Source organism: Vulpes vulpes, unplaced genomic scaffold (genome assembly GCF_048418805.1).
Source record: "Vulpes vulpes isolate BD-2025 unplaced genomic scaffold, VulVul3 Bu000000666, whole genome shotgun sequence".
In the NCBI taxonomy this organism is placed as follows: Eukaryota; Metazoa; Chordata; class Mammalia; order Carnivora; family Canidae; genus Vulpes; species Vulpes vulpes.
Genome location: NW_027325671.1, coordinates 842,762 through 854,764, shown reverse-complemented (window position 1 = coordinate 854,764; position 12,003 = coordinate 842,762). Strand labels below are relative to the sequence as shown.

General features: G+C 40.6%; 1 protein-coding gene across 6 annotated transcripts in view; it reads right to left on the bottom strand.

Moving 5' to 3' along the window:
* The window catches only part of LOC140596464 (midasin-like), a 167,563-nt gene that overhangs the window by 33,448 nt on the left and 122,112 nt on the right, over positions 1–12,003 (bottom strand). For all 6 annotated transcript variants that reach the window (XR_011998439.1, XR_011998438.1, XR_011998440.1 and 3 more), the window contains exons 64-75: positions 10,485–10,622; positions 9,999–10,272; positions 9,030–9,265; positions 8,233–8,328; positions 7,479–7,573; positions 7,040–7,161; positions 6,346–6,492; positions 4,917–5,026; positions 4,241–4,314; positions 3,412–3,604; positions 1,941–2,100; positions 331–477 (exon numbers count right to left, since the gene is read on the bottom strand). Coding sequence is in view for 3 of the 6 variants with exons in the window: in XM_072745104.1 (XP_072601205.1) it covers positions 331–477; positions 1,941–2,100; positions 3,412–3,604; positions 4,241–4,314; positions 4,917–5,026; positions 6,346–6,492; positions 7,040–7,161; positions 7,479–7,573; positions 8,233–8,328; positions 9,030–9,265; positions 9,999–10,272; positions 10,485–10,622 (1,792 nt within the window). In the remaining 3 variants the exon portion in view is untranslated. The remainder of the gene's footprint in view (positions 1–330; positions 478–1,940; positions 2,101–3,411; positions 3,605–4,240; positions 4,315–4,916; positions 5,027–6,345; positions 6,493–7,039; positions 7,162–7,478; positions 7,574–8,232; positions 8,329–9,029; positions 9,266–9,998; positions 10,273–10,484; positions 10,623–12,003) is intronic.

Sequence of the window (12,003 nt, the reverse complement as noted above, 5' to 3'; positions counted from 1 at the left end):
ATTTGTACATGCACTAAAGTTTGAGAAATGTTGCTTTCTAAGTTATGTTGAAAGGGTGGGTGCCATACAACATGTGGTGATGAAAATAAAGCATGGTTTTTGAGAAACTTCATTACAAAACTGTGAAAATATTTGGAAATCACAAATGGTTCATCAGAGGAATTTCATATGTATGACTGTACTCTCAGAATGGCATTTCAAAATCTTGCCTACATACCTTCTGTTTCCCACCATCAACCGTCTCTAGAAATTTCCCCTAAATCACTCACGTTGTTTCCCCTGCTAATAGCTGACCATCATTCTCCATCAGGTTTCAAGCAATAATCTTACCAGTTTTTGCAAGGTGTTGAAAGAGGTCTGCTAAAGCTCGCTGCTTCCGCAGAAGAATGTGCTTGGCTTCTGATCGTTGCTTCTCCTTCTCTGCAGAGGGCTCCACCTTTAAGCTCTGCAGTTCACCTACAGAGGAAATCACTTCACCTGAGGAGATAATGAGGCAATACTGAAATCACAAGGGCTTAGTCATGTGTTAAAACCAATACTCAAGATTCAGTACGTTATGGAAAATAAGAACCAGATGACGTTCATATTTAAGGCTCTGACAACTAGCATAGTCCCTAGCACTTTGTAAATTCTAAATTAAAGGAATCAAGATGCATGGAAATAGAAAATAAAAAATCATGGATTTTATCTCAACAAACAACCCAAATAAAAGTAGTTGTTTTTTTTTTTTTTTTAATCTAGGGATTTATATTCGATCGGGCAGAAAGCACTTGTTTAGCACTATGCGCAGCAATTTATAAGAATTTAAGTCATCTGAGATAAATTTCCCATAAATATGATACATACTGAGCTCCTATCCTATACCTAGTTCCTGGTAGATGTTCCTTTATACCGTACAACTCCAGAAGCATTGATTTCTAGCTGCTTGGAGAGGCTCAGAGAGGTCTCATCACTTTCTAAAGTCCATTTACTTAAAGAATGGACTAGGAGGGGTCAGCCTGGGTGGGTCAGAAGAGAGGCCTCAGAAGAAACCAAACCTGCTAGTACTTTGTTTTTGTATGTTTAACCTCAAAACTGAGTGAAAATTAATTTCTCTTAAATCACCTTTGTTAAGGTAGCCCTAACAAACTTAACACGGGCCATCTAGCCTTCCAGTAGTCAGCAAATGTACTGCATACAGACACTGCAGGAGTGTTAGAGAATTATGTCACAGAGTGGGGGCCCTTTCCAGAGGATCCACATGGAACCTTCTGTTGATCCTGGTCATCAGGCTTAGGGTAGGGAAGGTTATCTTGAGAATGGAGATTATTAGGCTATTCTTCTAACAAGTTTTAAAGATAAAGAGCTCCCTGAGATCAGACTGTAGCCTCACTAAAGGACCTGACACTACTGACACTACACTCACTAGGGATGAAAGGGGAGAAGGATAATGGTGAAAGGTAGCCAAGACCTCAATCTATTAAGTTCTAAAATCTGTTCCTCAGTCATTGCTGTTATACTACAAAGCAAATCTTGACTCTCAACTTCCCTATGTGAGGACAACCAGGGAGATGAAATTGCTCCATTTCTCCACAGTGGAGAAAACAAGAAAACTTAAATGAAAGAAGATTCATCCACAGAGAGACAACAGTTTAAGAGGTAGGGATAGCTTACAGACTCTGGGAAATCCATCTCTCCAACCAAAGAGAGCTGATATAGACAAGGCTATTGTAGAAAATGGCATAACATAGCATTAGTTTACATTAAAGGAAGACAAGATGAAAATTATGGCTCCTGCATCTGGGGTCTGTTAGTTTTTAGCCCACTTGTTTAATTCAATGAACTACTCAACACTATTCAAGAGATCAAAAAAGGGCATACATAACAAATTTCCACCCTCTTTGGGGACTGGGGAAAACAGAGAGCAAACCCCACCCTCTGCCCTGGCTGCTGGTACCCACCAGTGAAGTGATCGAGGCTCTCCACTAGGTGAGGCAGACGGCTTTCCTTCAGGAATGTCAGGCACATCTTCCTCATTCGTTTCACGAGCTTTGGCAGGCGACGCAGCAGCTCTCCCTCTGAAGGAAAAGGAGCACCCTGACACTGTTCTGGAATCACAGCCTGTGAGACAAAGCACAAGTTAGTCTCACTGCCAAGAACAACAGTAATAGCACTAACTTGCACATGTGCTAAATTTAAATGCTACACCCCTCCAAACATACCTGGCTCAGCAAATATTAAACTCTCTCCTCCCCATCTCTGAAGTCTCACAAAAAGCATCATCAAAATGAAAAAGGCATGTGTCCTGGATATTCAGAAACCCCTCCTGCTGCTCTACATGAGATCACTGTAGAAGGAGCTCTTGTACCCCAAGCCAATGCTACCTGTGCTAACCATAAGAAGGCTCCAGTCCTCATCTCTGAATGTAGTAACACTGCCATCTTTATGGTACTGTGCTGCAGTGCATTTCTCAGCCACACAAATCCTACTTCTAACCATCTCTCCCCACCCTCCACTTCCTGACAGTTCAATTATCAGGAACCCAGACATCCAATAAAGGGGAAAGCTTTCACCCACAAGGGTCTATTTTCTTTTTTTGTTTTTGTTTTTTGTTTTTGTTTTTCCTTTAGAATCCCTGAAACTCCTATGTTGTCATCAAGAGCAAATAAAAATTTTTGGTCATCAGGACAGAAATCAGTGAGTTGATGAATATAATCAAAAGAAAGTAAACTTGGCACCCATATCATTTGTAGAGCCATATCATGGCTATATGCTCAATTTCTATTATGCTTTCTGTACTGCGAAAATACCAAAAATAGCTTGAGGACCTTCACTGCTTACTCTATGGACCCAAGATGGGAAATATAGTAAGAAAGCAAAAGCTATTACTCTCTTGAGGTGTGCTCCTTGATCCCAGAGCTCTTTACATCTAAGGATATGATGTGAGAACATACATCCTATAACAGATCTGCTCACCCAAGCTCTCCAGGACTATTATATTTTCTGGAATTTTACAAGCCAACTCTTAACTGCTGGTGCTTGAAACTGGCCACAATAAGAGAATTTATATCATGGTCATCAGCAACCACTAAAATCAACAGAGTACACTGCATACAGTCACTCCCTGTGCGGCAGCTTCAGTGGCGTACTCCTCAACTGATGCTTCGAGTCTTCTGTCACAGGTAGATGAAATCTTCACAGGTGAGCACAATACTTACTTCTCATAGGTGACCATTAAACTTTCAGTACCAGGATCAATGCTTTCTGCATTACCATGCAGCAGTGTCAGGCAGACATACAAATGCTGTACTTGTCCAAAGAGCAATATTTCAAAGGCATTCCCTTGCCTAGTTCTAGGAACACCCCCTACAGAGAAAGCACACATCTCCCCTGACTAGGCAGGAATAAGCAAACACTGTCTTAGAGATATACCTGTGCAGCTGCCGGCCGGGCCAACAGGGTCTCCCTCAGTGCCTTGTTCAGACTCTGAATGGAGGATGCCTCACTAGTGGCTGCTGGCTGTGACAAAAAGTCAGGCTGCTCCTCCTTGTGACTCTCCACCAACGATGACCGGCAGGGTTCACTCAGGACAGCTTCAAATTTCTTCATGAACTTAAAGAGGGTCCTGGCCCCAGGTAATGACAGATGAGGAGGGAAAAATGGGTGGAAAGTGAGGAAATGTAAAAGTGGCAAAACGCATACATACATAACTTAATAACCTATACGTACTGTATACATGAACTCCTTAGATATTCATAATCATCCTGTTTGTTTTTAAGGAAAAGTAAGGCAGGTATTGTCATCTCCCTTTTCTAGAAGAAAAACCTAAAGTCAGGAATGGTGGGATCACTTCACTCAAGCTGAAACAGCTAGTAGGTGACAAAAGACTCAACCCTTCTACAGTGCTTAACCTGCTTTGTCTCAAGGCACACCAATTCCTTTTGCACACACATTTTGCTTTGGGTGTTACGGTGCTGTTGAAAAGCCACACCAAAACAATCTAGTGCTTCATAATAAGTTCAAGGCAACACTACGTCAGGCCACATTAACAATGTAGTCTTGCTATCTAGCATACAAAAGTTCTGAGCTTTGGTTCCCCCCATTTTTTTTTAATAGGCTCCACACCCAGCATGGAGCCCAACGCAGGGCTTGAGCTCATGACCCTGAAATCAAGACCTGAGCTGAGATCAGGAGTTGGACATTTAACCAACTGGGCCACCAAAGCACCCCGTCACCCTCCAATTTTTAAAAAATGAATTACCTGTGTGTCTTTTCCACAGACTGTTTAATGGACCAGAAGCTGACATCATTCCACTTGGATATTTTAACAAATTCCTGAAAGATAAATGAAGATCAAGGAATGGGTTATCAAGCTGGTGTTATTCTGTTCCTTTCTAAATCATCTGTTTGCCAAAGACCAGAGCCCACTCCATCCCAAATACCAGACTATGTACCAGTAAACAAGTCCAAAAAAGGAACCACCTATTTGTCACAAAGCAATGAAAAGAGTGCTGCCACAATCAACAGGTCACCTGATATGTGCTGTTTGTGCCACGGTTGGTTCCATAACCACAGAGTTCTCAAAAGACAGGGCCCTCCTTTCCCCAAGGCATCCTGATAGCACTCAACACTAAATAACACTCCTCTGAGGTGGATAATCAGCCTGGGCAAGAGCAGGTGAGGGAGCACTAAAAGAAGTATGTGGCAATCCTCTTGAGGAGCCTTTGACTCCACTAACCTCTCAAACCCCTGGACAGGTCAGTAATGGAGCCAACGCCACAAAATGTAAATCTTGCCATCCTACTTGGCAGTTGCAATGCTCTCTTCCACTCCCGAGAGCCCCCCGGCCTCACAGTTAAATAGATAAAAGAACAGAACCAAAAAGAATTTACTGATTTTATTCTCCCAAGAATGATCATGACAATTGCTAATCTTACTTTAAGTTCTTTCTCAAGGGGAGAACGAAGTTCCATAATTTTGGCTTGGACCCGGTCAAAGAATTGCTTGTAATAATGGTACAGATTCCACAGAACACTGCAAAGTGAATCTGGAAGAAATGAAAAGGAAACAAAAACACCACACACTTGCTGCATATGCTACTTGCCACACCTATGGGCTCCAACTTTCAGTGATGCTCCTTCCTCATTACTTTTAAGACCATGAGATTATAGCACAACATTCCACAGGTAGATTATTTAATAGCTCATTGGGGAGCCTGAGTCTAGCTGTTCTCAGAGAAGCAGGCACACTGTCAACACCAGCCCATTTTTAAATTTCAGCTTGTACTGAATTTTTTGCACTTTTGTTCTTAAAGATGGTGAATCAGATGTTCCACTGAACACAATTTCAAACCCTTTCTTGGAATCTCAACATAAAGTAAGCAGAAACTGAGCCCATCTTAAAAGATGGTGAATTAAAAGGTTCACCCTGGCTGCTCATTCACATACAACCTATAGTCGTGGTTTTGTTTCATCCAAATAGGTGTGGTCAGGGACAGTAATTAACAGTGTTTTATGTGCAGTTACTTGACATGTAGCAGAGCTCTCACTAGATCAAAGAATCTAATTATGCCCTCGATCAAGCAAAAGCTTAGCAGGACATCTACACTGTCTAGACAGAAAGATCTGTAGCCTCAAAAAAAAAAAAAAAAAAAGATCTGTAGCCTCAACACACTGGTTCCCAAGATCTGAATTTGGCAATTAATCTCTGGCAGAGTCCACTAGTCAGGGCTTCATCTATAACCAGTTTGTACTTTAATGTTATTCTCTGTATCTAATGTGAATCACTTCAAAGTAAAAGATGACTAAAAGTATCTTATTTATCTTTAAAGATTTTATTTATTTATTCATGAGAGAGACAGAGAGATAGAGAGGCAAAGACACAGGCAAAGGGAGAAGCAGGCTCCATGCAGGGAGCTCGATGCAGAACTTGATCCTGGGTGTCCAGGATCAGGCCCTGGGCTGAAGGTGGCGCTAAACTGCTGAGCCACCCAGGCTTCCCCAAAAGGATCTTATTTAAAACCTGGTATGCAGAGATGCCATACCGTGGCTGGTATGCAGAGATGCCATACAGGTGGCTCAGTTAAGCATCTGACTCTTGGTTTCCGTCAGGTCATGATTTCATGGGTTGTGGGATAGAGCCACACATGAGGCCCCACACTCAGTGTGGAGTCTGCTTGAGATTCTCTCTCTGCCCCTCTTCCACTCATGCATGCTCTCACTCTCTCAAATAAATAAATAAAATCTTTGTAAATAAATAAATAAAACTTGGTATGCAACAAGATACCTATCTCATGGAGAATTCAAAGCCTAACCATGTAAATAGCGTAGTGTAAAAGAAACACACACACACACACACCCTCCTTACCCTTTCCTTCAACTTGAGGCATCAACAAGACATGACAATGGAAAACCAGTAACATCTGAAGTCGTACGTGGAATTCTCCCAGTGAGGATACTTCAATAAATGCTTGTAATGTGCTGACCAGCAACATCAGGGTCATCTGTTTGTCATCTTTAGAGATTCAAAGTGGAAAACATATGTACTTGCAACTATCATTCTGGATTTATAACATGCATCTAATCTACTATGGGACACACTGAAGGATGGCAGGCAAGTACAGACCACTTAATGTTTCAAAGCAAAACTTTGAAGCAAAGGACTAGAGATAAATTCTAAGCTGATATAAAAACAGCTGCAGGCAGGATATGTGATAAATGCAGTCACAGCAAATTATGAAACTGAATATAAGATGTTTTTTTAAGCATGAAATGAAATACTTTTAACTAAAGGACATCAACTAGTACCTAAGGAGAGAAATCTTCATTGTGACTTGTCTCTTGGATACAGAGAATAAGGAAACCTTATCTAACAACCAGCTCTCTACAATTTGAACAAAGTCACTTAAAACTCTCAGGAATACTATCAAGTCAAATGATGAATTCCATGTAAAAGCAGTGGTGCCAGGAAACAAGGCAAACAAGTAAATCCTACACTTTGCAGCACTCTCCAATTAGCCTGAAACTTTTAAATATGCAGGGAATTTATGGACAGGTGTTACCTTCCTGTTCCTCTGTTTGTTCCTGCATGTGCTTCTCAAGCATCTGATAGATAGAGAACCAGTGTTTAGTGGATTTCTCAGTATGGCGCTTCATAATATTATCCAAACTCATAGACCAGCAGCTGAAATGTGAGAGAAGAGGTCAAAGAGACGTTTAAGGAAACCCATTTGAAAGATCTGAAACCACTGAAGCAGAAGCTAAACGTTCCCTAGTCTCTCCTCCTAAGGTGGAGGTGGAGAAGCCACCTAGTTTGCTGCCTTGGAAATGTATGCTGCTGTCTGGTCTCTACTGAGACCATTTTAATGCCCTGCATTTAATTCTGTGATTAATAACCGAAAAGTACATTCTCAGTCTTACTACATCAACAAATTATCAAAAGACAAGTGTCTCTACAGCATTAGTTTGGGAGGGGAAGGGAAGTGACAGATTATCACTTACTTCAGTTCCAGTTTACGCCAACGAATGATCATCTGACTGACTAAATCGAGATGCTTCCTCAGAGAGACAGCTCGACTTGCATTCTCCTCCCAATCCTAATAAAAGCAAAGATAAAATTTACTATGGCCATTATTCAATTTCTTAATCATCTCCCACCCTCTGGAATATCTTAGACTTTTTTTGTCTTTGAGTAAAGACCACCAGACCCCTAAATAACTTTTATGGCAATTTACCAATAGCAATGAGTTTACATCTAGTGTATCAAGCTTCAAGTTGTTTCTGGTTACCTGACAGAACTCCAGAAGAGCCAAGTATAGGCAAACAGCAAAGGATTTGGGGAGCTGAGTCTGAATTCCTATTGTCAGACATGTGACTGCTCCAAAGTGCAGAGCCCTAGTTTGATAATCAGGGAAGCACCAGATACTTCAAGAGCTGTGAGAGGATGGAGGGGGACATGTCCAGGCACTCAGCTAGTTTGGAAGCCTACCTGGAAGCCCTGGCAGAGGGAGGTCCCGGTACCAATGGATATGGCATCCTATCCTTGAGAATAGGGGAGGCAAGTCCCTCACGTGCCCCACAAGGCAACTGTTTTACTTGTAATAATCTGACCCCATGCCAGAAAAACCAGGGAAGCTTATCCCTCTCTCCAAGCCAAAAATATAACTTCTGTCCTCTAACAATAACTTTACTACAAGATAATCTTTTTTCAATTGACTACTAACTAAAATGAGAGAGGGAAAGAGAATTATCTTACCTGTGCCTTTGCGAGAAGGATCTCTAAGCCATTCAGGAACTTTGAGATGGGACTGGAAAGTGGGAAACTACGAATCCTATCCATTACAACCAGCAGCTGCATTAAAAGAAGAAAAAAGATCTAGGCATCTCTGTGGGTATATCAATCACCCAAAGTACTGAAGAGAGGCCTAATGAAATTTTTATGCAAGGTCCCTGCTTTGCACCTGCTACAGCCATGGAGGAAACTTCTAGAATTGTGGATCTAAGAGAAACACTTTATCTGTTGTATTACTCTAGAAAAAACATGGAGTTTGAGAAGATCATTACTTTTTAGATTTGTTTTTTTAGTAATCCCTACAGCCAACATGGGGCTTGAACTCACGACCTAGAGATCAAGAGTCACAAGCTCTTCTGACTGACCAGCAGGTGCCCCCAGATAATCTCTCTTAACCACTCTCTGTTGTAAGAGTTATTAAAAAAATTGGCTGAAGACTACAGAGTAAAGTCTCTGTTAAAACTGCTGATAGTGAAAAAGCCAGGCCTTTGCTAATATACATAGGTATCTGAATAAACAGAGCAATATAGCAGTATTTTAACATGTGGACAGCAAACCTGATCAACAAATAAAATTAGTGGAATTTGAAACATCATTTATACAATAGCTATACAAACTGGTATGTCCATCCTGCAGTGAGTAGTGTCCCACTGAAGTGGGGTTCTGTGAATCTTTGTTTATACACTGAAATGTATACATGAATGCCCTTAGAGACGGCAGAGATCATATCCTCAGTGTTCCCTTCCCACCAGCTGCCCTACCTGTTCGAGAGCTGGGTGTTCTGGCCAATCCTGCAGTAGCTGACTAACAGCCTCTGAGAAACACTGAAGCACAGGTTGACAATGCCTTGCTTCTGGGACATTGGGGTGCTGGTAGAAGTCATAGGGCCCATCAGGCTTCACTATTAGATCCGAGGTTGCCTCACCAAACAGAGTGTTATAGGAGAGGCTGCAAGCCAAAAGTTGGCTGCCCAAGAGTTGGTCATTCAGCTCAGCTCCTATGAAGTTAACATCATAGTAAAGTCAGCGAACTCAGTAGACTCAGTAGGTTGAGATACCAAGGTACAAAGATGACAAAAACGTGTTCAGAAATAATGAAGATATTTTAAAGCCATTCATGCCCGGAGCAACATAGGCCTAAAGGACTAGGAGGACCCTAGTATCACAGGAATGTCACCAAAATCTGCCAAGTGTTTGGGATACATAGAGGAACTCAGATATTGCCTACTGTTATCAAGAGATACAGAGTTTGGTTTGATGGATTCTATTTCCTGGTTTTTGTAGCTATCTTGGTAGGCAGAAATGAAATCTAAAGCCTCCTTTCTAATAGCCAAGGAATAACTCACAAGGTCATACAGGGAACTGAATCAAACAATATTCTGTAAGATTAATTTCTGAGTCCCCAGGATGCTCCCAGGAACACATGTTTTGAAAACCACTGAAGCTATTAGAAGCAAATTAGAATATTGAGGAACAAAACCACTCAAACTAAGTCTATATCCTTATTTTTTAAATCCCTTCACTCCAAAGTATTCAGAGGAGAAAAATCCACTATTGCAGAATTTTAAATCAAGTTTTTTGAAGTAGCCTGAGTCTCTTAAGCTAAGGAAACGACCTCAACAAGGAATTCAGTAAAAAACAAGAAGGTAATGACTAACTGCTCCAGAAGTAGTAATCCTATTTATTCATTTGCATTCCCCAAAAGTTTAACACAAAAACAAACTGTCATACCCATCAGAGAGTAGAAGTGTGTCACAAGAGATGCCCCAGTTTGATAGCAGGACAGAAACAGGCCAAGGTAATGCTTTGTCTCATGTGGCGGTAGAGGCTGTTGGTACCAGAGGGACCGAGCGAAGTTGAGGCAAAGCTGCTGGTGAATCAACATCACAGCCTGCATTGAGCTCTGGGAGAAGAGGGCAGGGTCTGTGGCTGCTCCCTCTTCTTGCACATCTGAAGTTCCCTTCTTCTCGTCCAGTGTTGGCTCTACTAGAATATCTGCAAAATCCTGTCAATAACATTAGAGCAAATGAACTTCTAAAAATTAAATCGTTTTAACAAAAAAGGAAAGGGCAAAGATGGAGTGTGAACAATCAAGAAAACGAAGTAATGACTTACATAAAGATATGGTAAAAAGATAGATAATCAAACCATTCAAAAGTAACACAGGTGGTATCAAGGGAAATTGTTCCAAAACAAACCCTGTTACCACCACCCAACCTTTTCATGAAGTGGGAACTGCTTTCTGAACTCCCGTTCTTCCTCCTCCTCCTCGCTCAGGGCTGTCCTGGAGTTTCTGCTCCTATATCTGTATCTCTTGGCTATGCGTTCCTGTTCATCCCACTCATTGATAATTTCCTGAAAAGTCACACATTTGAAGGGAAACTTCTTTGCCTTTGCTGAGGTGCTTAAATAAACAAAGCAGAACTTGCTATCTCTTAGTTTCTCATGATAACAGTACCATGGTTCAAAACAAGTAAATGCCAACATCCAAAAAACTCCAGGTAATAGCAAATAAACTCTGTTTTTAAACTGTATCTGCAGCAACCCATTTTCTAAATTCCCCCTTGCTATAGTGCTACATTTTCACAGTGTAAAAACATGCAACAATAGGGCTAATGCCACTGGAACTTCCTGTCAGAAGTTAATGGAGTTCTGTACTAAGGATAAGCTCTGGGTAGGAAATGTGGGGGTTGTGACTCAGACTGGACTTGGCTAACAACTCAAGCAGCTGGACCAGGAGTTCAGGAAACAGAAATGTGGGCCAGGGGCAGGGTGGTTACAGGGCATCAATCAGGCAAAACTGGGCTATGCCTTACCACTTTTTAAATCCCCAGTAACTCTAAGATTTTTAAGTCCCAAAGTTTGGCAAAAACTATAAATTAAGAAAACACTCCGTACTGATGAGAATCAAGGAGATGAGCATCTACCTTTCAGAATGATAGTTTGTACTAAAAACCTAAAGCGGTTAATCTTCATCCCGGCAATTCTGCTTTCTAAAATTTGTTCCCAAAGACCTAGGTATAAGACTATTTATGGTGGTGGCGATGTTTTCTAAGACAGGAAAAAGACCACATAAAAATATAAATGCTCAATGATAAATTAGTTAAGCGTCTTAGAGCATATCTATATAATAGAAAACTAGACAGCTAGTCAATAGGATGTAGGTGAAAAATACCGTAATTATGGAGGAAAATAATCACTTAGTGCTCTCAGGTTTTTTAAAGCAAAGTATAAAACAGAATGGACTTTAGCAGTGGTTTGTAGAACTCTAGCAACTTAAGGACCAGCTTCAGAAGCCACAGAGAGGACAGAATTGTCCTCAATTAAAGTATGTCTTTTATCTATTACATACTGGGAAACTATTCTAAGACTTTTATTTTTAAAAGAGTTCTACTACTAAAAAACAGAAATTTATAAACCACTGGGATGAATGACTTAAATTTATAATGTCACAGACATACAGGTACAGATACATCTACAAACAAACAAGGCTAGAATGGGATGCACCAGAACGTTAAGTTTATATAGCTTAATTTAAGTGGTAAAAAATCTAGTAATTTTTATTTATATTTATTCTTTTAATTGTATAAATTGAGAACAAATTGTTTTTGTTGATAAAAAAACAGAAGTTACTTTCTTAATAAAAGCTGTTACTATCACATGGCCAAAACCACCATAAATAAAGTCTAAAACAAAAAACAGACCAGGGGAAAATATATATAGTGTGTGTCAGAGA